The sequence below is a fragment of the Callithrix jacchus genome, chromosome 13 (assembly GCF_049354715.1).
Source record: "Callithrix jacchus isolate 240 chromosome 13, calJac240_pri, whole genome shotgun sequence".
Lineage (NCBI taxonomy): Eukaryota > Metazoa > Chordata > Mammalia > Primates > Cebidae > Callithrix > Callithrix jacchus.
In genome coordinates this window covers 96,666,740-96,694,414 of record NC_133514.1, presented here as the reverse complement: position 1 = coordinate 96,694,414, position 27,675 = coordinate 96,666,740, and the positions used below count along the sequence as shown (strand labels likewise).

The 27,675-nt window shown below is 36.6% G+C and overlaps 1 protein-coding gene across 5 annotated transcripts in view; it reads right to left on the bottom strand.

Moving 5' to 3' along the window:
* DCC (DCC netrin 1 receptor) overlaps positions 1-27,675 on the bottom strand; it is a 1,205,330-nt gene that overhangs the window by 49,181 nt on the left and 1,128,474 nt on the right. For 3 of the 5 annotated variants that reach the window (XM_002757246.7, XM_008979838.5, XM_035271116.3), the window contains exons 25-26: positions 25,426-25,542; positions 3,396-3,557 (exon numbers count right to left, since the gene is read on the bottom strand). In XM_002757246.7, the coding sequence (XP_002757292.2) occupies positions 3,396-3,557; positions 25,426-25,542 (279 nt within the window). The remainder of the gene's footprint in view (positions 1-3,395; positions 3,558-25,425; positions 25,543-27,675) is intronic. The other 2 variants (XM_008979835.5, XM_035271117.3) reach the window with 1 other exon arrangement.

Sequence of the window (27,675 nt, the reverse complement as noted above, 5' to 3'; positions counted from 1 at the left end):
TAGAAATGAGGCCCCAAGTCTACCTACTGGTTGAAGTTTTCAAATACAATGCAGCTCAGCTGTTCCCTAGGGATAGCTCATTTGCTTATTAAGGCTAAGAGTAGTACTGCAGTTACTTATTAAGAAGAGGAGGCTAGGTGGGATGGCTTACTCTTGTAATCCCAACACTCTGGGAGGCCGAGACAGGCAGATCACCTGAGGTCAGGAATTTGGGACCAGCCTGGTCAACGTGGTGAAATCCCATCTCTACTAAAAAGACAAAAAAATTAGCCAGATGTGGTGGTGCATGCCTATAATCCCATCTCCTTGGGAGGCTGAGACTGGAGAATTTCTTGAATCTGAGAGGTGGAGGTTACAGTGAACCAAGAATGCGCCATTGCACTCCAGCGTAGGTGGTTGAATGAGACTCCATCTCAAAAAAAAAAAAAAAAAAAAAGAGGAAATATTTGTCCATCACAACTATATACATATTTACTGATAGGTCAGCGAATACATGTAATGCAAATGTATATACCACATCGTTTCTTTCCTTATGGTAGGAGAGAAATTCAGCTTTATTTGTGCCTTCAGAAGGCAGCAGACCTTCGGGATAGGACTTTAGTGACTCATTTCTTATAAAACTCAAAGGTCTTTCAGATAACTTTGGAGGAAAAAGAGTTTCCACCTTGGCAAAGTCAACTTTTTCTTTTTCTACGTGTACCTTTCTCTGTTTCCCAAGCTACTAATAAGATATCTCCACCCAGAGTCATGAAATGTTCTCTGCTTGAGAGAGAACAGGAATGTTTAGTGTTCTCTAAGGCATTTAGAAACTAATACGAAATGGCAGGAAGCAAGACCTTAACTATTTCTGACAGTGATTTAGAGAATATTTAGTTTCCTAGAAAGGAGGGTGAGTGTTATTTATTTTTCTTTAAAGCAATTACTAGGAACAGATATTAGATCTTAGTCCCTTTGAATTGCACATAGCTTTGTTAAAAAGATTCTTGATGAATGACTGAAAATATATTTTAAAAATCTGTAAAATTTTGTCCAGAAGTAGAACATCCATTGTCTTTTGATTTTAGATGAATTTAAAAAATTACTAAGCACTTTGTCAATGAAAGTAATTACTTTCATTTAATAATCCTTACTTAAAAAATTTTAAAAACCTAGAGACTAAATATATTAATCTCTCTCTCTCTTTCTTTCTTTTTTTTTTTTTTTTTTTTTGAGACAGAGTCTCTGTCACCCAGGCTGGAGTACAATGGCCTGCTCTTGGCTCACTGCAACCTCTGCCTCCTGGGTTCAAGTGACCCTCCTACCTCAGCCTCCTGAGTAACTGGCACTACAGGCATGTGCCACCATATCCAGCTAATTTTTTTGTATTTTTAGTAGAGATGGGGTTTCACCCTGTTGGCCAGAATGGTCTTGATCTCTTGACCTAGTGATTCCCCCTGTCTTGGCCTCCCAAAGTGCTGGGATTACAGGCCTGAGTCACCAAGCCCAGCCCAATCAATTAATTTCTAAGAAATTTTATTTTTAGAGGAATTTGAGGTTCACAGGACAATTGAGCAGAAGGTACAGAGATTTCCCCTATACCTCCTATCTCATACACACAGCCTACTAACCATCAAAATCACAAGTCACACGTGAGACTTTTAACCACAGATATAAACAAATTTTAAACTAGCTGATTTCCTTTAGTCATTTTCATTAAGCTTTAACTTTTGGAGTCATTTTCCCTGTGATCCAATAAGAGACAGTTTCACATGCTGCATCAATTTAAGAGACAAAAGGAAAGAGTAAATAGATGTTGGACCTAAATGAATACGTTTTCAGAAGAAAACTATGCATTTACAAAAGGAAAAGAAATGAGTAGCACAACATGAATAGAAATACTGAATTGCTAATTTTAAAAGTCCTGATTTTTGGCTTGTATCAGTCATGATGGAGAAATCTAATAAAGGTCATTCTACACGTTCCTTTTTTTTAAATTTGAAATGGAGTCTAGCTCTGTCACCCAGGCTACAGTGCAGTAGCACATTCTCAGCTCACTGCAACCTCCACCTCCCAGGCTCAAGAGATTCTCATGCCTCACCCTCTCGAGTAGCTCCCGATAGGCATGTGCCACCACACCTAACTAATTTAGTAGAGACAGAGTTTCACCATATTGGCCAGGCTGATCTCCGAATCCTGACCTCAAGTGATCTGTCCACCTCTGCCTTTGAAAGTCTACACATTCTTTTAATGTTTCCCTTTAAAGTCAGAGCATATGCAAGAAATCAAAAGAATGCAGTAGACAGCAAACCAATGAGGAGAATACTAAATTAAAAGCAAAAGCTTGTCTTTTTTGTTGCAGAGAGCTTCATTTTGGAAGTGAAGAAGGCACTTGTGGGCTCTAAATTCTTTGATTGGAATTGTATTTCCAGTTGTCTTGGGATTTGAAAATTTTTTGGTTGTTAGACTTTCCATATCTTTCCCATTTAATTCCCTTCAGTGTGGTTTGGGCACCTATTTTTCCTTGAGTTTTTGCACACAACTCTATTCTGTGGATATTATGTGCAGTGAGAAAAGAGAAAATAAATCCAATCTCCCTTGGCAGATCTTTGATGCCTTTTAATTCTAACCTTGCTATATCTAGACGATTTATGATTTCTTTGAGCTGTCCCTGTTTGGTTGGAAAAATATACCTTACCTCAAAATATATTTTATTGTTGTTACTATCATATCTATTACAAAACATCCTATCTCACATGAGCTGCTGAGTCACCTGTTCTTAACTAAGAGATGAAAGCCATAAAATCGATTTTAAAATGCTGTGCTCAAAAAAAAAAAAAAAAAATCAAATGGCACAGCAGAAATCACCAGGGTGTATATAATAGCTTGAGAGTCTCTTTCCATTCCTATCTTCCTTCAAATAAATAAAATACTACTCTGGAAATCCTTCTTTTTCTGAGAATTAATTTTTAAAGCTGAAAAAGTATTACTTAACTGATTAAAGAAATCTAAAGCAATCATCTAAGTATTGGTCCATCAGCAATCAATGAGATATAACCAACACATACCAAATATGATGGGATATATTACTTGATTATTAATTTCCTATTTAATAGGACATATTAATTTCAAGCACCCATCACATCATGGTTTGATGGAACCACTTGATCCTTGTTTCCCCACCACTCCCCCTCTTATTGTCAGTGGAGTGTTCTGTGGAAAGGGGCCTAGGGAACCAGTATAAATGCACATGAGCTAGGATCCAAAGCACTTGGGTTGGAAAGGAAAATCCAGTACCACAGTCATAGGGAAATCAATCTTCCCAGAGCTAAGAAGGTCTGAATGCTACTCATTTTACAAGATGCCTTTGCTATTTCTCATTTGTTCTTATTTAAAAAATAAAAAGGAAAATGCATTACACTGACTTCTTCCTGCTCCAAAACCTCGGTCCACTGACAGTGTTGGGAATGGCACAGGCCGGAGAGTGAACTGCGGGTGGGGATATCCACAGGTGGGAGACGGGAGGATTCCTGGGTACTGGGCACTTTCTAGGGTCGGCACAGGGATGGCGCTCACAACAGCTGCAAAAGAAAAAGGTTAATGAGTTATTTGAAACTTATGTATCCACACAACAAGCAAAAAAAAAAAAAAAAATGGTGGAATTTTCAGATCCTCAAATCTATACATAAGCTTCATGGTATCAAGTAGATTCCCTTGCTTACCTCTCTCCAGCAATCCCACTTTTTACTTTAGAAAAGATAGCTCACTCCTCAAGCAACTTACTATAAGATATTATTCTGCAGTTTAAAACATTCCAAGGCTCCAAACAAAGAAACAGTTAATCAGGTTACCATAAATCCACCTTAACATTTTATTTTGATCTTTTATTTGTTGTTTGTCTTGGTCTTATTCTTTCTTCTAAGGATGTACTATGTATGGCATTGTAAAGGTTAGGTTGTTCACAATCAAGTATATTGTGTAGAGTGGGCCAAAAAAGTGTTGGCAATTTTCCATTACTTCTGTAAAAGAATGTATTGCTCTTGAGAGACAGTTCAGAGAGAGAGAGAGAGAGAGAGAGAGAGAGAGAGAGAAGCAAAGTGTTTTCTCAATAGTCATATTTAGGATTTAATCTTTAAATAGAAAATACCTTCAAATACCCAAATCAGAGAAGGTGAGTGACATATTAAGTGTAACTGAATGTTTTTCAGGAACACCAACATTTTAAAGTTATTTTTAGAACCTCAGGTAGTTGCAAGTTTAAAGATTATTAAAAATAACTTAGGATGAGAGATTATAGTGTGATTTTTGGCATGTAATTTGGAAGCAGTTCAAGTTATTGAGTGATTGCTGTGAAGATCTCATTGTTACAGTACTCATTCATATATATATACACTATTTACATATATGCACTATATTATATGCAAACATATGCAAAGGTTTCACAGTGTTTATATCAATAAGAAGCACACTGAACAGAATTAATGCAATAAGCAACATTCAGACATGGATATATGCAATTAATATACAAAAAGCCCCATTCATATCATTAAGTGATAACACACCAATAAAATTTTACTCTATATGCAATTGTCAGAAACACTAATTGTAATGTTAACAAAATCCACAGGAAAGAAAATTAACAATTAAAAACTCATAGTCATCAGAATTAAAAATATAAAATAAATTTTTGGTTTACATAAATTTTATGCTGCAAAAACATAGATAATCAATAAAAGACCCACAAACATAAAAATAGATCATGTCTGTATGTTAATCTATAGGGGAAAAATTATAGATTCTAGTTCAAGGATAAAAATGAGTGATGTTAATTCTTATCTGCTAACAAGCCACTTTCTTACATATTTTGTAAAGAAATGATGTTGGTATCAAACCACTATGGTATTTTTATGCTTTTAGATTGGTTTAAAACTCCAGAAAAATTCCATCTTTCACAGCTATGTTATATGTAACAAAATATTTTAAGCATCAAATTTTAAATGAATGAGGGGATACATGGTTATTCTAAATTTAGAGAAAGTGAATGAGCATTTGAGAATAAGTGGTACAAAGCACAATGTCTCAATAAAAATACTTTATAAAAAGCACATTATGAATACACAAACACATAAAGAGGCTCCAGAAAAAGGGAAATTTAAAAAATGACAAGGAAACTTTTTATAAGAATCAAAGATTCGAACCAGATACCAGCCAAAATCTTACAAATTCCTTAAAGAAAGAAATTATAATTTTGTTGTCTTTGTGTCTTTCCTAGTACAGTGCTAGAGATACTTCATATTTTTCAAGTGAGCAAATATGGAGGATTTTCTAGGAGTATTAGAATTGTGTTATTTTAACACAGTGGAGACTCTTAGAGTGGTTTGATGTATGATTTAGTCTACCGTGGTATATAGTTACTATAACTACAATAATAATAATAATAATAATAATAATAATGGACTTGAACATATTTGTAAATACAAGCCCTATAAGAGAATAAACTCTGTTTTTAAACAACTCAAATTCCCAGACTCTGAGACAGTCAGTTGAATTATTTCAACTGTCTTACTGATCAAATAGATCACTGCAGTCATTAAGGTGGATTGCTAGATTGCAAAGCATTCCCTGTATTCATAATTTTCACTCATAAATAAATGTGACAATGTTAGTCTCCCTTAAATACAGAAGATACTCATTTTACAAATTGTACATACTATATTTTCTTATCAAAATGATTATAATATAAGCAAAATAATTATTAACAAATGTTTTATATAATATGTTTAGAAAAGGAGTTTCATAAGTATGTTCTGCTTAGGAGCTAAACAAAATTTGGACAGAGAAACATCAAACAATTTTGCAAGCCATCTAGTCTTATAGCTAGAGTACTGAAAACACTCAAGAGACTGAATTTATACTACAGTTCTAAGTCTTTCATTACTGAAGAAAGAAATTTTACTTTCTAATAGTTTTACATTTTTGCTACTGGCCTGATAACAAAGGGTTTACAAATAATACAATTTCTTTCAAAAATAATAAATCTGTCATATGTTTCTACATCTCAAAAATGCTAATTATTTTATTTCCTGACATGGAATAGTCAGCATCCCAAAGCTTTGATCTTGGAGTATTTCATTCTATGATTCATTTCTGAAAAGGCACAGAAGTCTACATTTACTTACAACAGAAAATAATCATTCTTAAAGTAACTTGAATAAAACACCAGATATTAAGGTATATTTTGGTATTTTCCCCTCCATGTCAGTTTTGAAAGTCAGAAATACACACACACACACACACACACACACACACACTCTTACACTTCAACTCAAAGCATTCACTCCACTGCTATGTTTATGTAAAATAGCTCAGAGAGTGATATTATCATGCATTTTCAATAAATCTCTGCTCTGTGACAAAAAAATGACAAGAAATCTGTTCTGACACAGCTTTTTGACAATTGAATTTATCGCTGACACTGATGCATAAAAATTTTTCGAGTAGAAATTCCCTCACCAAATTACTTAGCTCCATGAACAAAGCACATTGGTATTTGAAAACTTCCATATTTCTGTGGAATCTGGGGTGATGTCCCCTTTATCATTTTTTATTGCATCTATTTAATTCTTCTCTCTTTTCTATTAGTCTGGCTAGTGGTCTATCTATTTTGTTGATCTTTTAAAAAAACCAGTTCCTGGATTTGTTGATTTTTTGAAGAGTTTTTTGTGTCTCTATCTCCTTCAGTTCTGCTCTGATCTTAGTTATTTCTTGTCTTCTGCTAGCTTTTGAGTTTTTTTTATCTTGCTCCTCTAACTCTTTCAATTTTGATGATAGGGTGTCGATTTTAGACCTTTTCTTCCTCCTCATGTGGGCATTTATTGCTATGAATTTCCCTCTAGACACTGCTTTAAATGTGTCCCAGAGATTCTGATATGTTGCTTCTTCGTTCTCATTTGAAGAACATCTTTATTTCTGCCTTCATTTCATTGTTTATCCAGTCAACATTCAGGAGCCAGTTGTTCATTTTCCGTGAAGCTGTGTGGTTTTGAGTTAGTTTCTTAATCACTAGTTCTGTGTGGTTTTGAGTTAGTTTCTTAATTCTGAGTTCTAATTTGATTGCATTGTAGTCTGAGAGACTGTTTGTTATGATTTCTGTTCTTTTGTATTCACTGAGGAGTAATTTACTTCCAATTATGTGGTTGATTTTAGAGTAAGTGTGATGTGGTGCTGAGAAGAATATATATTCTGTAGATTTGGGGTTGAGGGTTCTGTAAATGTCTATTAAGTTTACTTGGTCTGGATCTGCATTCAAGTTCTGGATTTCCTTGTTTATTTTCTGTCTCATTGATCTGTCTAATATTGGCAGTGGAAGGTTAAAGTCTCCCACTATTATTCGGCAGGAGTCTAAGTCTCTTTGTAGGTTGTTAAGGACTTGCTTTATGTATCTGGGTGCTCCTGTATTGGGTGCATATATATTTAGAAGAGGTAGCTCTTGTTGTTGCATATGCCCTTCTTTGTCTCTTTTGATCTTTGTTGGTTTAAAGTCTGTTTTATCAGAGCCTAGCATTGCAACCTCTGCCTTTTTTTGCTCTCCATTCGCTTGGTAAATCTTCTTCCATCCATCCTTTATTTTATTTTGAGTCTATGTGTATCTTTGCCCATGACCTGGGTCTCCTGAATAGAGTACATTGCCAATTCTTGGCTTTTTATCCAATTTGCCAGTCTGTGTCATTGATTGGGGCATTCAGTCCATTTACATTTAATGTTAATATTGTTATGTGTGAATCCAATCCTGCCATTTTATTACTGGTTGGTTGTTTTGCCCTTTGGTTGGCATAATTTCTTCACTGCATCATTGGTCTTTATCATTTGGTTCTTTTTTGCAGTGGCTGGTACTGGATTTTCCTTTTTGTGTTTAGTGCTTCCCTCAGGAGCTCTTGTAGGGCAGGTGTGGTAGTGACAAAATCTCTCAGCAATTGCTTGTCTGTAAAGGATTTTATTTCTCCATCACTTTTGAAGCTTAGTTTGGCTGGATATGAAATTCTGGATTGAAAGTTCTTATATTTAAGGATGTTGAATATTGGCCCTCACTCTATTCTGGCTTGTAGAGTTTCTGCCGAGAGATCTGCTGTGAGTCTGATGTGCGCCCCTTTGTTGTTGACCCGACCTTTCTCTCTGGCTGCCCTTAGCATTTTTTCCTTCATTTCGACTCTGGTGAATCTGAGGATTATGTGCCTTGGGGTTGCTCTTCTAGAGGAGTATCATTGTGGTGTTCTCTGTGTTTCCTGTATTTGAATGCTGGCCCACCTTGTTAGGTTGGGGAAGTTCTCCTGGATAATATCCTGAAGAGTGTTTTGCAGCTTGGATTCATTCTCCCCATCATCTCCTGGTACACCGAATCAAGCACAGGTATTTTCACATAATCTCATATTTCTTGAAGGCTTTATTCATTTCTTTTCACTCTTTGTTCTCTTTTCTTGCCTTCTCGTTTTATTTCATTGAGTTGATCTTCAATCTCTGATGTCCTTTCTTCTGCTTGATCTGTTCGGCTACTGAAAGTTGTATATGCTTCACGAAGTTCTTGTGCTGTGTTTTTCAGTTCCATCAAGTCGTTTATTTTCTTCTCTAAGCTGGCTATTCTAGTTAGCATTTCATCTAACCATTTTGCAATGTTTTTAGTTTCTCTTCATTGGGATAGAACATGTTCCTTTAACTCAGATAATTTTATTACCCACCTTCTGAAGCCTGCTTCTGTCAATTTAACAAATTCGTTCTCCATCCAGCTTTGTTCCCTGGCTGGTGAGGAGTTGTGATATCGTAGTAAGGGACAGGCATTCTGGTTTTTGATGGTTTCATTCTTCTTGCGCTGGTTTCTTCCCATCTTGTTGGATTTACATAGTTTTGATCTCAGGTAGCTGCTTGGGGAGGTCTTTGTCTGCCTGCAGAGGCGCTGCTGGCTGCCATGGATTCAGTAGAGCTGCTGTGTCTTATTTACTCAGGAAAATTAGGCTGGCTTCTGCAATGGCCACAGCCCTTCCCTCTGCCAAGCTGGATCATTCCTGGTTGCTCTCTAACTGATGTTCTGGGTGCGAAACTCTGGAGTGAGAGGAGTGTTTTAGCCTGCTGGCTTTGTGCGGAGGACCCGTCCTGCTGTATGACTGTTTCCCTGTTTTCAGTTCCCCTTCTTTCTGGGGGGCAGGTAGCTCTGTCAAGCCAGCTTTCTGGCTTTCATGACAGCCAGTGCTTCTTCCTAGATCTATGCTGACAGCCTCAGTGTTGGCCGAAGTTGCTGTTCTGCCCTGTTCAGGCAGCTCACTGAGGCTTTTCAGCCCAGTGAAGATCTCCTGTTCTGTGGGTTGTAGAGGGCTTCAGTGGAGTGCTGTATCCGAACCAATATCCTGGAGAGAGAGATCCCCCAGTCCTCCAGTCAGTAGCACGCTCCTCCTGGGTGGGGTAGTGACCTGCCTTGCCTCAACTTGCCCTATTTGGTTTATACTCACTGTCCAACCAGACCCACAAAATGAACCTGGTACCTCGTTTGGAATTGTGGAAACCAGTCAGCTTCTGAGTCTCTCTCACTGGGAGCTGCTTTCCAGAGCTACCTCTTATTCAGCCATCTTGGTACAAACTACCATTAGAGATTACTACAATCAACTCTATGCACACAAACCAGTAAACATGGAAGAAATGGATAAATTCCTGGACACTTGCACTCTCCCAAGACTAAACCGGGAAGAAGTTGAAACCCTGAATAGACCAAAAACAAAGGCTGAACTTGAGGCAGCAATTAACAGCCTACCAACTAAAAAAAGCCTAGGTCCAGATGGGTTTAAAGCCAAATTCTACCAGATATACAAAGAGGAGCTGGTACCACTCCTTCTAAAACTATTCCAAACAATACAAAAAGAAGGAATCCTCCCTGACTCATTTTATAAGACCAACATCATCCTAATACCACACCCAGGCTGAGACACAACTAAAAAAGAAAACTTCAGGTCAATATCCATGATGAACATCAACACAAAAATCTTCAATAAAATACTGGCAAACAGAATGCAACAGCAAATCAAAAATTTATTCATCATGAGCAAGTAGGCTTCATCCCGGGGATGCAAGGCTGGTTCAAGATATGCAAGTCGGTAAACATAATCCATCACATAAACAGAACCAAAGACAAAAACCATGATTATCTCAATGGATGTAGAGAAGATCTTTGACAAAATTCAACAGTCTTTTATGCTAAAAACCCTCAATAAACTAGGTATCGATGGGACATATTATAAAGTAATAAAAGCTATTTACAGCAAACCCACAGCCAATATCATACTGAACGGGAAAAAACTGGAAGTATTCCCTTTGAAATCTGGCACAAGACAAGGATGCCCTCCATCACCACTGCTATTCAATATAGTATTGGAAGTTCTAGCCAGAGCAATCAGGCAAGAAAAAGAAATAAAGTGTATTCAATTAGGAAAAAAGGAAGTCAAACTGTCTCTATTTGCAGACGACATGATTGTATATTTAGAAGACCCCATTGTTTCAGCCCCACATCTCCTGAAACTGATAAGCAACTTCAACAGTCTCAGAATACAAAATAAATGTGCAGAAATTACAAGCATTTCTATATACCAATAACAGACTAATGGAGAGCCAAATCAAAAGTGAACTCCCATTCACAATTGCTAAAAAGAGAGTAAGATACCTAGGAATGCAATAACAAAGGATGTAAAGGACCTCTTCAAGGAGAACTACAAACCACTGCTCAATGAAATAAGAGAGGACACAAACAGATGGAAAAACATTCCATGCTCATGGTTGGAAAGAATCAACATCATAAAAATGGACATACTGCCCAAAGCAATTTATAAATTCAACTCTATCCCCATCAAACTACCAATGACCTTCTTCACAGAACTGGAAAAAACCACTTTGAACTTCATATGGAACTAAAAGGGAGCCCACATAGCCAAAACAATCCTAAGCAAAAAGAACAAAGCTGGAGGCATCATGCTGCCTGACTTCAAACTGTACTACAAGGCCACAGTAATCAAAACAAGCATGGTACTGGCACCAAAACAGATACATAGACCAATGAAACAGAAAAGAGGCCTCAGAAGCAACACCGCACATCTACAATTGTCTAATCTTTGATGAACCTTAGACTAACAAACGATGGGGGAAGGATTCCTTGTTTAACAAATGGTGTTGGGAAAACTGGCTAGCAATGTGCAGAAAGCAGAAACTGGACCCCTTCCTGACACCTTACACTAAAATTAACTCCAGATGGATTAAAGTCCTAAACATAAGACCTAAAACCATAAAAACCCTAGAAGAAAACCAAGGCAAAACCATTCAGGACATAGGCATAGACAAGGACTTCATGACTAAAATACCAAAAGCAATGACAAAAAAAAAAAAAAAAAAAAAGCCAAAATAGACAAATGGGATCTAATTAAACTCCAGAGCTTCTGCACAGCAAAGGAAACAATCATTAGAGTGAACCAGCAACCAACAGAATGGGAAAAAGTTTTTGCAATCTACCCATCTGACAAAGGGCTAATATCCAGAATCTACAAAGAACTTAAACAAATTTACAAGAAAAAAAAAACTCATTCAAAAGTGGGCAAAGGATATGAACAGACACTTTACAAAGAAGACATGTATGAGGCCAACAAACATATGAAAAAATGCTCCTCATCACTGGTCATTAGAGAAATGCAAATCAGAACCACATTGAGATACCATCTCACACCAGTTAGAATGGTGATCATCAAAAAATCAGGAGACAACAGATGCTGGAGAGGATGTGGAGAAATAGGAACACTTTTACACTGTTAGTGGGAGTGTAAATTAGTTCAATCATTGTGGAAGACAGTGTGGCAATTCCTCAAGGACCTAGAAATAGGTCCTTGCATTTGACCCAGCAATCCCATTGTTGGGTATATACCCAGAGAATTATAAATTGTTCTGTTATAAAGACACATGCACACATATGTTCACTGCAGCACTGTTTACAATATCAAAGAGCTGGAACTGGCCTAAATGTCCATAAACGATAGGATAAAGAAAATGTGGCACATATACACCATGGAATACTATGCAACCATAAAAAACAATGAGTTCATGTCCTTTGCAGGGACATGCATGAATCTGGAAACCATCATTCTTAGCAAAGTGACATAAGAACAGAAAACCAAACACCGCATTGTCTCACTCATAGATGGGTGTTGAACAATTAGAACATGTGGACACAGGGAGGGTAGCATCACACATTGCAGTCAGTTGTGGGGGCTAGGGGAGGGACAGCAGGGGGTGGGGAGGGATAACGTGGGGAGAAATACCAGATATAGGTGATAGGGGGATGAAGGCAGCACACCACCTTGCCATGTATGTACCTATGCAACAATCTTGCATGATCTGCATATGTACTCCAGAACCTAAAGTACAATTTAAAAAAAACTGAGGCTCATACAAAAAAAAAAATTCCATAATTTTTAAAATGTTAGCACTAAATCTCTATAGGAAATGGAAAGTAAAGATTTTTTTTAAGCTACAAATTTTAAGAAATAAAACTCTCCCTAGATATTTCTCAACATGGTACTTGATGGAATTGAGCAATTTGTTGAGGAGACAAAGGGGACAAAGATAATGGTATGTTGAAATGAAAGAGCTTAACTGAAATGATTTTTCATTCTGCCTCTTTTTGTCTTTTTTCCACAATGACCTGTATATTATCTGGGACATTTGGAGCTTTAGCATTTATTGTCCTTGATAAATATTTATATCTCCTTCACATTTTCAGGTGTTCTTTGACAAGCAAGTGTCACAGAATGGCATCCACAGGTGTCCACAAACTCCAGGGAGGGCTGCTTTTGGAAAAGCCATAAGATTCATAAATAAGCGCTGTGCAGTTATCCTTAATATAGTGGTAAACAGTCTAAGTGCTGAAGTAAAACCGCCTGGGTTCGTTACCTAGTTCTGCTCCCTGCTAGTGAATAAGCATCAGAGCCAGCATCAAAGATGCCTCTCAGTGATCCCACCTCATGGAATTCACATGCCTGTGGGGTTTCCTTGCACATTTTACTAGGACTTGTCTGGTAACCAGTAGAATGTGGCAGAAATGATGGTATGTCTCTTCTAAGATATGGTTTAAAAAGATTGCACATGTGCGCTCTCTCTCTCTCTCTCTGTCTCTTAGATCACTCATGCTGGAGAAAGCCAGGTGTCATGTCTTGGGGTATCCACGTGTGATGTCTTGAAGACATGCTGGCAGACCTGTGCATAGGCCCATGTGGCAAGAAAGCAGACCCTCTCAGTTCAAGACACTGCAAGAAACCTCATGAAACAGCTTGAGGCTCTGAGCCTGAACCATCTAGCTAAACTATTCTTAGATTCCTAATGATTCTCAGATCCTATTGAGAAAATAAACAATAATTGTTTTATGTTGCTATATTTTGGGAGTAAATTGTTACATAGTAATAGCTCTACGTAGAAGAGCAAATTATTCAGGCTGTTTTTCAGTTTCCTCATCTGTAAAATGGAGTACAGATTTTATGATGTGGTCGTGGGGATTAAAGAGATCATCCACAGAGAAGTGCAACAGAGCATAGGGTCAGAAGTTGGCACCTCATAAATTTTGGGCATTGTAATTAATTTGCAAGGCTGCAACAGATCCATCCAAAACTGGATTGAATATCTTTTAACTGAAAATATGTTTTAAAACCTCCTGTCTTATATTAAAAAAGAAGAGTACCATGCATTAAGATAAAGGCAATTAAATAATAGTTTTTAATTCAAATGTGTGTGTGTGAAGGAATTATGACCCTGAAAGATTTTTGATATGAGAAAAATAAGTTCTTCCCCCGGGAGAAAAAGAACTGCAATTATGATTATAAAACAAAATCCAAGTTCAAGTTCTTGTTTTGTCATTTATAAGCTAAGGGAAAGCCTTTAACTTATTGAAGCCTATCTGGCCAATTTTTAATGTGGTTTCTACACATTTCCAAGATGAGACAGAATGTGGACTGGTTGGCTTAGTGCTTGCTGCAGCAGGGCTATGTGTTATGATCAAACACAGTGAACTGTAAGAAGGAAACTTTAAGACCCCTGCAATCTCCTACTATACTGCTTCTATGTGGACCTTTTCTCCTTCTATCTGGATCTTTTCAACTGAGATATTCTCAAATGAGATGTGTCTATGAAGCCCAGATATATGAAATAGGTGTGAACATCCAAGTGTACATTTTGGATCCATGAGTATTAGACAATAGCTGAGGCTGAGGGAAGGAAGACTCTAATCTGGTTCCAAGGAGTTCCTTTAAGATGAACTCAAGGTATCACAGTATTCTTTCCTAAGGAGACCAGAAAGATTTCCCCAAGATAGTATAAATCCATTTGCCTTAGTCAACTGAGATAGAAAATGTCATGAAGTTTAAGAAATGGTCCATTTTGTTGAAGAAGTCTCTAAGACATTAGGAATTAAGAAATAATTAGGTAGTATAAGTCATAAAAGGCAGGACATCCGTATTTTTAACATTGCTCTAGAAACTGTTTCTAGAAGCTAAGTTTGTATAATTTTTACACTCCATTATCTACAATTTTTTCATTTTCACCAACTCTGCCACATCCCTTCTTCATTATTCCTATATCTTTGAAAACAAGCTACTTTTTATCTTGTAAAATCCTCCCAAAAAACACAATTCTGTACTCTCTACAGGAATCTTTTTAAGCTTAAAAGTCATTTTGACTGTGTCTGCATAACCATACTTGATGATTTTGATAGTCCAAAAGAATTACCAATTAATTGTGTTTGAAAATTTATTTGCTTATAGAACTACCAAGAAATGGCATCTGGGTATCCAACTCTCATTCATTAGCAACTCTTTTAAATTCCATTTTTATACAGAGCCATGGCATTGCACAAAACATTGCATAATGCATAATGCATTGTGGGCCTACAGAGTTTGCATAAAAACTGGTTCTTCTAGTATTTCAGAGTAAGAGGAGGAATAAAGTATGTCATTGAAGACTCAAAGAATAAAAACTGATATCAATAATGAATTGGACAAATTAGTATTTAAAATCATGTATTAGGTAATGAGATCATTTCTAATGCAAATTTAGGTGTGCTTTGAACTCTCTTCTCACCACTGTTCCTACAGTTCTGAATAGCTGAAAATTTGTGTGCTGTTGACATTTATCATACTAGAATGGTTGTCTGTACTCCTTACTCCTAGGAAAGCATTCTTGGTTGGTTCTGGGCATCCACAAGGGCTGAAGGGTGATGGAATAAACTCCCAGTCTCAGAAGACTATTGAGCTGGGATTTTTCTTAGGATGCTGCCTTCACACACCTTATACACATGGGTCAAAGGGATGATTGTCTCACAGACCAATCCCTCTCAATGTCCCTTTGTGTAGGAGCAGGCCTCTTGGTAGGACAGCACCTAGAGTCAATAGAACTCCAGTTTTTTAAATCTGCCTTTTCTCATGTAGCTTTATTTTACTCTCTATAGCTTCTCCCACTCACTGTTTGTGTTCTACAGCCAAATGACTAATGCCGATGGTGGGAATGGAAGGAAGAGTGCTGGCTCTCTTCTAGAAAGCCTAGAAGCCAGTAGCCATGGTAGCCCCAAAGCTGTCACAAAGCAAGAGTATACAACTTCCTTTGCTTCAGTGGTCTTACTAGAAGTTTTAGGCTACCTTTTTGAGACTTCTTTTTCCTTTAAAGAATGATTTTCCTTTTTTTCCCTCAAATATTTACAGAAAAAGAGAAGCGAGAAAAATATAAAATTTGAGATACTGCCCAACAACCTCTCATACATTAAATGATCTTACAGGTCATCTGCTTCAATCTATATCCTTCCTAGCTCATATTCCTCTCCTCCTCTTCAGCATTTTACAAAAGAAGAAAATGGGTTGAAAATGGCCACATATGATTCCTCAAAGATCTAGAAATAGAAATACTATTTGACCCAGCAATCCCATTACTGAGTATATACCTAGAGGATTATAAATCATTCTATTATAAAGGCACATGCACATGTATGTTTACTGCAGGACTGTTCACAATAGCAAAGAATTGGAACCAAGCCAAATGCCTATTAATGATAGACTGGATAAAGAAAATGTGGCACATATACACCATGGAATACTATGCAGCCATAAAAAAGGATCAATTCATGTCCTTTGCAGGGACATGGATGAATTTGGAAACCATTATTCTCAGCAAACTGACACAAGAACAAGTGGGAGTTGAACAATGAGAACACATGGACAGAGGGAGGGGAACATCACACACCAGGGAATGTTGGGGGGTTGGGGGCTAAGGGAGGGATAGCAGTGGGTAGGGTTACTGGGGAGGGATAGCATCAGTAGAAATACCTAATGTAGACGATGGGGTGATGGATGCAGCAAACCACCACCATGGCACGTGTATAGCTGTTACAAACCTGCACGCAATGCACTGTGCCCCAGAACTTAAAGTATAACAAATAAATGAGAAAAAGAAAATGGCCACACAAATGGTTATATCTAATTGTGCAATGAAATCTAGAAATGTAATGTAGACCTAGATTTCTCTTCAAGAAATCCTCTCAGCCAAATCAAGTTGCTCACCCAAAGCTACACCCCACTTCTTGGAAATAGCCTATATGACAGATTACTTGAGTCAGGATACGAAAAGCCAGTCCCCCTTGACTCATTTAGGACAACTCTAAAAAACAGTCTCAGTTCAACCGAGGTCTTCATTAAAGAGCTTCACCAGTTAAATCGTTCCTTTACCCCGATTTGGTACCTTCACCCTCACTGGTATTATTCCGGAAAGCACTTGCCGTTAATCTATCTTCCAATCTCTGTTCTGAGGTTTTCATAATTAATTTAATTAGAGTAAGAAACAATATTTAAAATAATTTTTTGGCCATTATGCAAAATAATCAACCTTTGCCACCATTTTATGGTAAGAGCAACTAGACTGGGGAGTCAAAAGATTTGAGTTCATCTCTTGCCTATGCTGTTAGCTGGCATGTTTCTCATGAGCCCCAGCTAATTTAGCTGTAAAGAATGCTTGGGGGTAAGGAGTAGCATGTGTCATATCATATTTTCAACCCAAAAGTATAATATTAGACAAAGAAGCAGACTTTGCCCTCCCATGAAATTAAATACATTTTCTCTGGGAGTTTTAAGAGCCATAAAACAACTTCAGATAATTTATATTTTACCTGTCAATTAATATTTTATAGAGCATGGTAAGAAATGTCAAGGAAGAAAGAAAAATAACAATCTTATAGAAATAATGGTTCTTAAATGAAATAGCAAAGATCTTTATATAGTGATTAGACATCTGAACAATGGTATTGCTTTGGTTTATACAAGGCTTGATACCCATGTAAATGTAAATAATTACAAATGGGGCCATTATAAATTTATCTGCTCTCCTGAATGAAATCATAACTCTGCCAAGAAACAGATACACAATTTTTAAACATAGTTATTTATGGCCTTATTAATCACCTCAGATGCAAAGGGCTATTTTATCAAAAAACTTAAAAATTTATTTGGGCCAGGCAGGGTGGCTCACACCTGTACTCCCAATACTTTGGGAAGCAGAAGCAGAAGGATTGCTTGAGCCCAGGAATTTGAGATCAGCCTAAGCAACATGGTGAAGCCTTGTTTCCGCAAAAAATACAAAAACTAGCTGGACAGGTTGGCTTGTGCCTGTAGTCCCATCTACTGAGGAAGCTGAGGCGGGAAGATTGCTTGAGCCCAGGAGGTGGAGGTTACAGTGAGCAGAGATTGAGATTTTACCACTGCACTTCAGCTGGGCAATAGAGCAAGACCCTGACTCCAAAAAATAAAAAAAAAATATTTTAAAATTAACTGTGTTTATATGTTAAAATAATTTCCTTTCGTTAGATACAGTTTTGCCAACAGAGGGTTTATAGATAACAATGAAGGCAATGTGACCAAGTTATTAAAATATATATATATATATATATATATATACACACACACACACACACACACACACACAAATATTGTCTTTTTCTCTTATTGAATTATAATATACATAGGGAAAATTGAGAATATGCTAAATACAGTGCTCAATGATTTTACAAAGTGAAATGCCAGGGGACCATCATCCAAAACAAGAAATAGAACATTATCAGAAGGTGCCCCATGGTCCCTTCTTCTCCACTAGTCCACTCCAATCAAAAGTAACCGTCCTCCTGAATTCTAACCATGTATTAGTCCATTTTCATGCTCCTGATAAAGAATACCCAAGACTGGGCAGTTTACAAAGGAAAGAGGTTTACTGGACTTACACTTCCTCACAATCATGGCAGAAGGTGAAAAGCACATCTCACATGACAGCAGACAAGGGAAGAGAGCTTGTGCCAGGAGAGTCTCATTTTCAAAACCATTAGATCTTATGAGACTTATTTACTAGCACAAGAACAGCACAGGAAAGGCCTGCCCCATGATTTAATTACATCCCACTGGGTAACTGTGGGGTCCCTCCCACAACATGTGGAATTCAAGGTAAGATTTGGGTGAGGACACAGCCAAACCATAAATTCCCTGGATTGTTATTTCGCTCATTTTTAAATTTTACAAAAATTAAATCACACAGATGCATCAGGTTTCTGAACTGCAACTTTATACCTGTGAGAGTCTCCATATTGTTTTGTATAATTTTAGTTTATTTGTATTGCTGCATTGTATTCTACTATAGGAATATACTATCATGTATCCATCTACAGTAATGAGATAGACAAATAGCCCACATTCTTATATGCACCTGTTGATTAACATTTTATATATTTCTATTGGGTAAATATCCATGAGAATATATCTAAGAATGAAACTGCTGAATCCTTATAAATTTTAGAAAACTATTTGATGGTTTAAAACCATGTATGTGTTGTTATCTAATAATAACAGAAAAATCAATTTTTGGTAATTTTATGGGTTCCATTCATATAGCATAAGACACTAAGAGTAAGGGAAGATTTGCTATTTCAGGCATACGAAAACTCCAAGCTCCAGATAACAGATGAAGCAACATGTATAGTGGATAGAGCAAGCAGAGGTTTCAAGTTCAGACTCTCAGAGCCTGAGCTTCCATGTTTATACATTGGAGATGGCACCTTCAGAAAATCTTTTTGAAAAATAAAAGGATATGAATAATTAAGAGACAAAAGCCATATTTATATTTGGAAAAGCAGTATACCGTAGAGGTTCTGAGGTTGCCCAGGTATCCTAGAGCAAGTAGCTTAAGCTGTCTGAGTCTCTGTTTCCCATGTGTAAAATAGGATAATCTTCCCACATGATAATAATGTGAGGATTAAATGAAAATAAATATTAGCAAGGCATTTACAAAGTGAATGTTATTAAAAATTTCTCATACTTGTTAGATTTTATTTCTCTTTCTCTCTAAGCCTATTATTTCCTTATCTGTTTAATGAAAACATGTTTAACTGCTCTTAATACATCAGACAATTTTGTTAGAAGACATTCTATTTATAACTGATTAAAAAAAGAGCCTGCCAAATATCGATGTTTTACAAACATAAGGAAGGCATTTTAATAATACATTTATTTGTTTATTCATTCATTTGACAGATATTTCACAAGTACCAATTTTGTGCTAGGTGATAAACAATAAAATGTGTGAATATGAAGATGAATTAGATACATTACATCCTTCTCATGAAGTAATTCACAAGCTGTTAGAGAAGGGAAGATTTGGACTTGAAAGCCTAAGCAAACAAGGCAGTATTGTGTGTAATAAATGCTATATTGTGCTACAAGAAAATGTTATTCAAACATATAAAAGGGAGTCATTATTTCTACATGGAGTAACCAGAAAAGCATTTGTAAGAGCATCAGTATCTACTCTGGTCTTTGAAAGACAACATAAAACATTTTAGGTTGAGAAAAGCATTGAGTCATTTCAAAAGGAAAGAAATAATGTAAAGGGAAAAACAAATGAAGGACAGTGACTATTTGTGGATCGGTAATGAGTCTACCTTACCATGAGTCTGGGTACATATAAGGATAGAGTAACAGAAATCTAGATTCCAGTATGATATGCTGAAAACATTTAAAGGTTTTAAAAATTTGTTTGTTTCTTGGCAAACAATAGGAGCCATTGGAGAAATGTAAGGGGTAGAATGCCCTGTTTAACTTGTTTTAGGAAGAAATCTGAGAAGCAACATGCATAAAAGGCTAGAAGGTGCTAGCCAAGAAGGGTTAGCTAGGAAACTGTCTTGGCAGTTTAGATGTGAAGTCACAAATAGTAAATAAAACAATTAAGAACGGGAGAATAGCCAGGGATTCAAAGATACCATCAAAGAAAAAGCAATGGCATATGGAAATTCATTGGACGAAGAAGCTACTTCTAATTAGATGGGACAGAAAAGCTCCACAGATTCTAAAGTACAATAATTTTTGAGAAGAAAGCAATAAATGATTGGCAGAGATAGAACTTAGTTATTAATACAAGAGGAAAGCACGTAGAGGGAAAAAGGCAACTAAATTCCCAATATCTTTCTCAGTAGTGAAAGGTATTAAAAAAAAAGGACAATAGCTTCACTGGACATGACAGCTAGGAGCATAATGAATACGAACAGGGAACTCTGAAATCAGATCCTTTGAGTCCAAATTCTGGCTCTACCACATACTAGCTGTGTGACTGCTAGCTAATTACTTAAACTCTCCAAGTCTTAGTTCTCTCAGTACTTCAGAGAACACAGCAATGAGAAGCATAATAATAGTGCTTACTAGATGACTTGAACAGTTGGCATTCATTATAAACGTCATGTAAGTTTTTGCATTTATTACAGTAAAAGTGAGAGAAGATGTAATGGAGCATAGGGAGGATGTGGCATATGGTAAGTTAAAAAAACAACTATTCATTCATTCATTTGACTAAATGGTATTGATTGCAGGCTTACCATGTGCCACGTGCTGTTCTGGGTATTGAGGAAACAAAATGAACAAAACAGGTAAAATCCTTGCACCTATAAGATTATATTAAAATACAGGAAGCAAATAAAAAACAAACACAATACCATAAATAGAATAGTGTAATGCATTAATAGAGAAAAATAAAGCATAACAGAGAAGTAGAGAGTGACCAGAGATACTATATTAGGCAATGGCCAAGGAAGACCTGCTTATGAAGGTGGCAGTTGAAGAGACCTAAAAGAAATGAGGGATGTGCCATATAAATATCTACAAAAAGAGATTCCAGACAAAGACTGCAGCAAGTGCAGAGTCCCTGAGCTGAGACATGCCTACTATCCAAGGAACACAGAGGAAGGTTACGTGACTATAATTAATTAGAGAAAGGAGCAATAGGAGATCAAGTGAGGTATAGAACCAGAGACAAAATCATGTGGAACCTTGTAGGACATAGTAAAATTAGTTGATTTTGTTTCTACATGTGATGGAAGTCACAGAGAAACAACATGATCTAATTTATATATTGAGAGATGGCTGTGGAGACAACAGATTATAAGGGCAAAAGCTAATGAAGATTAATGAGTACAAAAATAGAATAAATAAGACTATCTGATAGCACAACATGGTGATTATAGTCAATAGTAATTTAATTGTACATTTTAAAATAACTAAGAGTATAATTGGATTGTTTTTAACACAAAGAATAAACACTTGCATGGTTAGATACCATATTCTTCATGATGTGATTATTACATATCCCATCTTATATCAAAACATCTCATGTACCCCATAAATATTATATACCTACTATGTACCCATAATAATTATGAATAATTTTTTTTGAAAAGCTAAGAAAGAGACTAGTTCCAAGCTTATTGCTATAGTCTAGTAACAAAGAGATGGTGGGAGCTTGTATAAGAGCAAAACAGTGGAGATCGAAAACAGTGGTCATGTTTGGGACATGTTTTGTAAACAAGAATTTGGTAAAATATTGAATTTAGGGTAAAATGAAATTAGAATAAAGAGGCATGGAACTAGAGTTTGTGAACAGAATAAGTTGATTCATATAATTTGACTCTGTGTTTCTACCCAAATCTCATCTTGAATTGTAATCCCCACATGTCAAGAGAGGGACCAAGTAGGAGGTGATTGGCTCATGGGGACAGTTTTCCCCACACTTCTCGTGACAGTGAGTGAGGTCTCATAAAATTTGGTGGTTTTATAAGGGGTTCTCTCGCCTTGGTTTTTTCCCCCCTCTTTATCTTCTGCCTCGCCTTCACCTTCCGCCATGATTATAAATTTCCTGAGGCCTCCCCAGCCATGCAGAACTGTCAGTTGATTAAACCTCCTTTACCTTTACGTTACCCAGTCTCAGGCAGTATCTTTATAGCAGTGTGAAAATGGACTGATACAGGAAGTTGGTACCAAAATGAGTGGGGGACTGCTATAAAGATAACCTGAAAATTGTGGACATGACTTTGGAAATGGGTAATGGTCAGAGATTGGAACAGTTTAGAGGGCTCAGAAGAAGACAGGAAAATGTGGGAAAGTTTGGAACTGCCTAGAGACTTAATGAATGGTTTTGACCAAAATGCTTCTAGTGATATGGACAATGAAGTCCAGGCTGAGGTGGCCTCAGATGGAGATGAGGAAATTATTGAGAACTGGAGCAAAGGAGATCCTGCTATGCATTAGCAAAGAGAATTGTGGCATTTTGCCCTTTCTCTAGAGATCCTGCCACAGGATAATATCATCCAGGATTAATCAGAATTTTGATAATATTTAAAGTCATGGATACTAGATGACATTATCGAAGAAGCTGGTATAGGGAGAAAAGAGAAGAAATCTGACGACTGAGGCCTGGGGCATTCTCTGACTCTTAGAGATCAGGAATAAGAAGATAAATAAGTAACTGAAGAGGAGCAGCCAGAAGGGTAGAAAGAAATCCAGGGGCACTTAGTGTACTACAAGCCAAAGTGAGAAAGTGTTTCAAGGACATAAGTGAGATCCTATGTCAATTTTTTTCTTAAGAGTCTGAGACTTGAGCACTGGATTTGATGATGTGGAGATTATTGACAACCTTGGCAATCATGGATTCAGTGGAGAGTGACTGTATTATCTTATTAAAAGTAATAAGAAATCTTACACAGCGGATAAAGTATAGATTTTTAAAAATATTTTAGTAAATATAGCTTTAATTGGAGTGGGAAGGGCATTGAGTTATAAAACAGCAGCTATGACAGAATATTAATATTTGTATGCCTACTACAGTGATAAGGAAGAAAACCTGATAATGCAGGAAAGGGAAGGGGTAATTACAGAAGAGTCCCTACATGGATGAGATGGGATTGCAGCAAGATACTCAGATGCGGCACTAACAGATCAATTAGATTTGAGGGAAGAACAAGCATCCCACTCTCTGAATGCTTCTTTTTTCTTGCTGATACAAGATTATTAGGTAAGAGTAGGGAAAGAAGGGAGGTACTGAAATCTGAAAAGCAAGAATACATCTGAGATATTCATCTTATAAAGTGAAACTATGAACCACTAGAGAAATACAGTGTCATTTCCAAATAGTGAGAGCTCACCTTGAACTTTTGGTTATAAATACTCAATGAGCAGGCTATGCGTTTTTCTCCAGATACATTTAGCTACTAGGGAGTGGGGTATGAACTGGGGAGCTGCTTATTTAATCAGGTTTTTTTCAGGTGAGTAAGATGAGGAAGGAGGACCAAGGGAGATAAGACTGAAGATAATAAGTGACTATAAAACCTAAGTTAAAGCCAGGTGTGGTGGCTCACACCTGTAATCCCAGCATTTGGGAGGCCGGAGCAGGCAGATCATAAGGTCAGGAGAAAGAGACCATCCTGGCTAACACGGTGAAATCCCTTCTCTACTAAAAATACAAAAAATGAGCCAGGTATGGTGGCATGCACCTGAGTCCCAGCTACTCGGAGGTTGAGGCAGGAGAATCACTTGAACCCAGGAGACAGAGGTTGCAGTGAGCTGAGATCATGCCACTGCACTACAGCCTGGGCAAGAGTGAGACTCCATTTCAAAAATAAAAACAAAAATCCTGGGCCGGGCACGGTGGCTCAAGTCTGTAATCCCAGCACTTTGGGAGGCCGAGGCAGGTGGATCACGAGGTCAAGAAATCGAGACCAACCTGGTCAACATGGTGAAACCCCGTCTCTACTAAAAATACAAAAAATTAGCTGGGCATGGTGATGCGTGCCTGTAATCCCGGCTACTCAGGAGGCTGAGGCATGAGAATTGCCTGAACTCAGGAGGCGGAGGTTGCGGTGAGCCAAGATCGCGCCATTGCACTCCGGTCTGGGTAACAAGAGCGAAACTCCGTCTCAAAAAAAAAAAAAAAAAAAAAAATCCCTAAGTTAAGCTTGCAGAGAAATGAGGACAAGAGGGGGATAACGGGTGAGAGGAGTTAATAGGTTGGGGTTCCTGGTGAGATTGAAGAATTGATGGCAAGTGGGCAATAAAGTAAGTAAGTAGGTAACTAATAAGGTGATAAAAACTGCCATTTTGTGCTGGTTTGATTTGGTGTGACATAAAATTGATGAATTGAGGAGGGAAGGAGTCAATATCTTCACAGGCAACATAGAGGAACTAACCATCTAAGGTATCAGATGAATTATCTGCATGAATACTGTTATTAGCAGGAGTGAGCATAGAGGTAATTGGAAAGGAAGTGATCCGCGATAATAATATCTTTAGTAAATAGGGGAGGATGACAGAAAACTTCAACAAGGGACGGGTAGTAAGTGGGAGTGGGTCAACATCTGGTTTAAAGGAACTAGATTATTTAAGTTTGAGAATTAAACCCATTAAAATGTTTATTTAAAAATCTATGGAGGTCGGGCGCAGTAGCTCACACCTATAATCCGAGCACTTTGGGAGGCTAAAGAAAGATCATATGAGGTCAAGAGTTGGAGACCAGTCTGGCCAACATGGCAAAACCCTGTATCTACTAAAAATACAAAAATTAGATGGGCATGGTGTGCACACCTGTAGTCTCAGCTTCTTGAAAGGTTGAGGCACGAAAATCACTTGAACCCAGGAGGCAGAGGTTGCAGTGAGCCAAGGTCATGCCACTGCACTCCAGCCTGGGCAACACAGCAAAATTCTGTCTCGAAAAAACACTATGGAGGTGATTATTAGAATAAGGACAATAATACTAAAGTATATATCAGCTCTTTTTACGTAAATTCATATATTTTACCAACAATTTCTTTAATAACCATCTCTTTGCTAACAGACCATTTGATTGTATACAAAAAATACAGTCACAGAATGAAGACTTGGACTTCAAATTATTAGTAATGTGGTTTTAGGCATTCTCCTTCATTTTCATTTGCTCAGAAACTTTGAGGAAAATTCTAATTACTTTTGATAATTTGATTTTTTTTAATAGAAAAGATACATAGAGAAAGCATTTCATTTCTTCGTCATGGCACCATTATTGACTCACCAGGATTGTTGGACTGGGCATCCATGGGAATCATGAGCTTGGTGCGGGGGGCTCGGCGTGCAGCCAGCGACCTCTCCAGAGTGGACATAGAGCTCCCTGCTTCCTCAGTGTCTTGACCTGAAAAATATACACTCCTGAGAAAAATACTCTCTATAAGGATGCAACACTTTACATAATTTCTAGCAGCTATTCCAATGCCTTTTTAGTCTTACAGATGTTTTCAATGATATCTACCTTCTTGTTATCTGAGTAATATATTTCATTGTACAAATCCTAAAATTAACTATAAACTTTAAATTCATTGCACACAATAAACGGTTATTTATATTTTGAGGCTTATAATTCTGCATATGTTTGTATATGTGACAGTGGGAGGGCATATGTTAATGTATTTGTTTTTCAAAAATGGCATTGTATTATGCATACTTTTTGTAACCTGCTTTAAAAGATAACACAAAAATATTTCTGTTAATAAGTCAGTGGTATAATTATTAAGAGCTATGTAATACTTCACTATATTAATTTACTACAATTCATTCAATACTTTAGGCCTAACCATATTAAAATTTATTACAAAAAACCTACAAGAAATAAACTACATTCTTCAAAAATAAGAGCAGATATATTTACATAAATCTGTTATGATTCCATAAAATGTCATACTAAAGAGTCACTAAAATTTAGAAGAAATGATATATGTAAATTTGAAAAGTTAATTTTAATATTAAAATATAAAGATCTGAATAGTATATGCTCCCACGTGTGTAATATGCATATAAAAGTATATTGTGACACACACACATTTGTATGTGTATAAGAATGTATATATATGTATAAGTACACACTTACATCTATGTAATAAGATTATACACAAAATTTTTAGCATTGTTTTTGTTTTGTGAAAGGGATTAGGAATTTGGGATGGGTAGTAAAAAGAGGCAGACATACTTTTTACTATTTTAGGTACTTACTATTTTATGAGACTTTTATATTCTTTTTATTTTTTTATCACATGCATACATTCTTTTTAAAATTAACATCATAATTAATAAAATTAAAAATAAAAATTATACTGGGAGAAGCTTCCTTCCACATAGGTGAAGTCATGGTAGCTTCTTAAATCTGACTCTGTCCACAGGTCCTCCAAAAACGACACAAAATCATATAAAACATATTTAACTTTGCAAACCTGGCCAGATAGAGTTGCTCACAGCTGTAATCCCAGCACTCTGGGAGGCTGAGGCAGACAGCTCACTTGAGGTCAGGAGTTCGAGACCAGCCTGGCCAACATCATCATTGTCCAATGAAGGAAAATGAAGAGAATTTGTCTCAAGCAGAGAAACCCTCATAAAAATAGCTAATGAAATTTCTCTAAACAGACAGGAAGTAGTAAGAGGAATCTTAGATAATCAAAAAGGAAGAATGAACAACAGAAAGAGTAAAATTATCAATTAAATACAACAGACATTCTTCTTCTTTAGTTTTTAAAATTATGTGCTTCTCCTTGCCACTCAAAAAAAGTAATTCTAGGTCCCACTAGGATAACATACTTTTCAAATAAGTCATTTGATATTGTTGAGTGTCTGTGTGTGGGTTTTCAGTTTTGCAAATTATTTTTCCTTCTAAGAATGGACTGTGCTTGATATTATATGAGTTCATTGAAAAGTTAAACAAAATTATTTTCCTATTACTTATTTTGTAGCATAAATACAGAATTTAATAAATAGGTATATAAATAAAAATAACCAATAAAAAGTTAAGTGTTAAATCAAATTGCACATTTGGTGTTACGTAGCTCTTTTATAGATATTCACTGAATTGAACATTTTTAAAAATTGAATACTACCATATGCCATAGGCTGAAATTTACTTGTTCATTCTTCTGAAGCAAAAGTAAGACACTAATCCTGAGGTGCTGCTGTAGTGAAGGTATAAGAGGATAAATTCATTTCATGAAAGCAAATTCTATTTATAAATCCTAGAGATCAAACAGACATGAACTCTTGCATTTCTCTATTGTAAGTTTTAAGTAAAGAAAATTATTTTGAAATCCACTAGATGTAGAATCATGAAGCAGTGACTTATCATCTTAATTCCTAGCTATTTTAGTGGGGTCCTCTATTTTTTGTGGTTAGAGAATGAAGTAGGTTTTGTTTAAGCAGCTTGCATGCCAGAAGTAGGGAAGAATTAGTAAAATTAACTCTCACTTAATAAAATTAGTTGTTGTTGTTAATGTAGCAATTGCTTGGT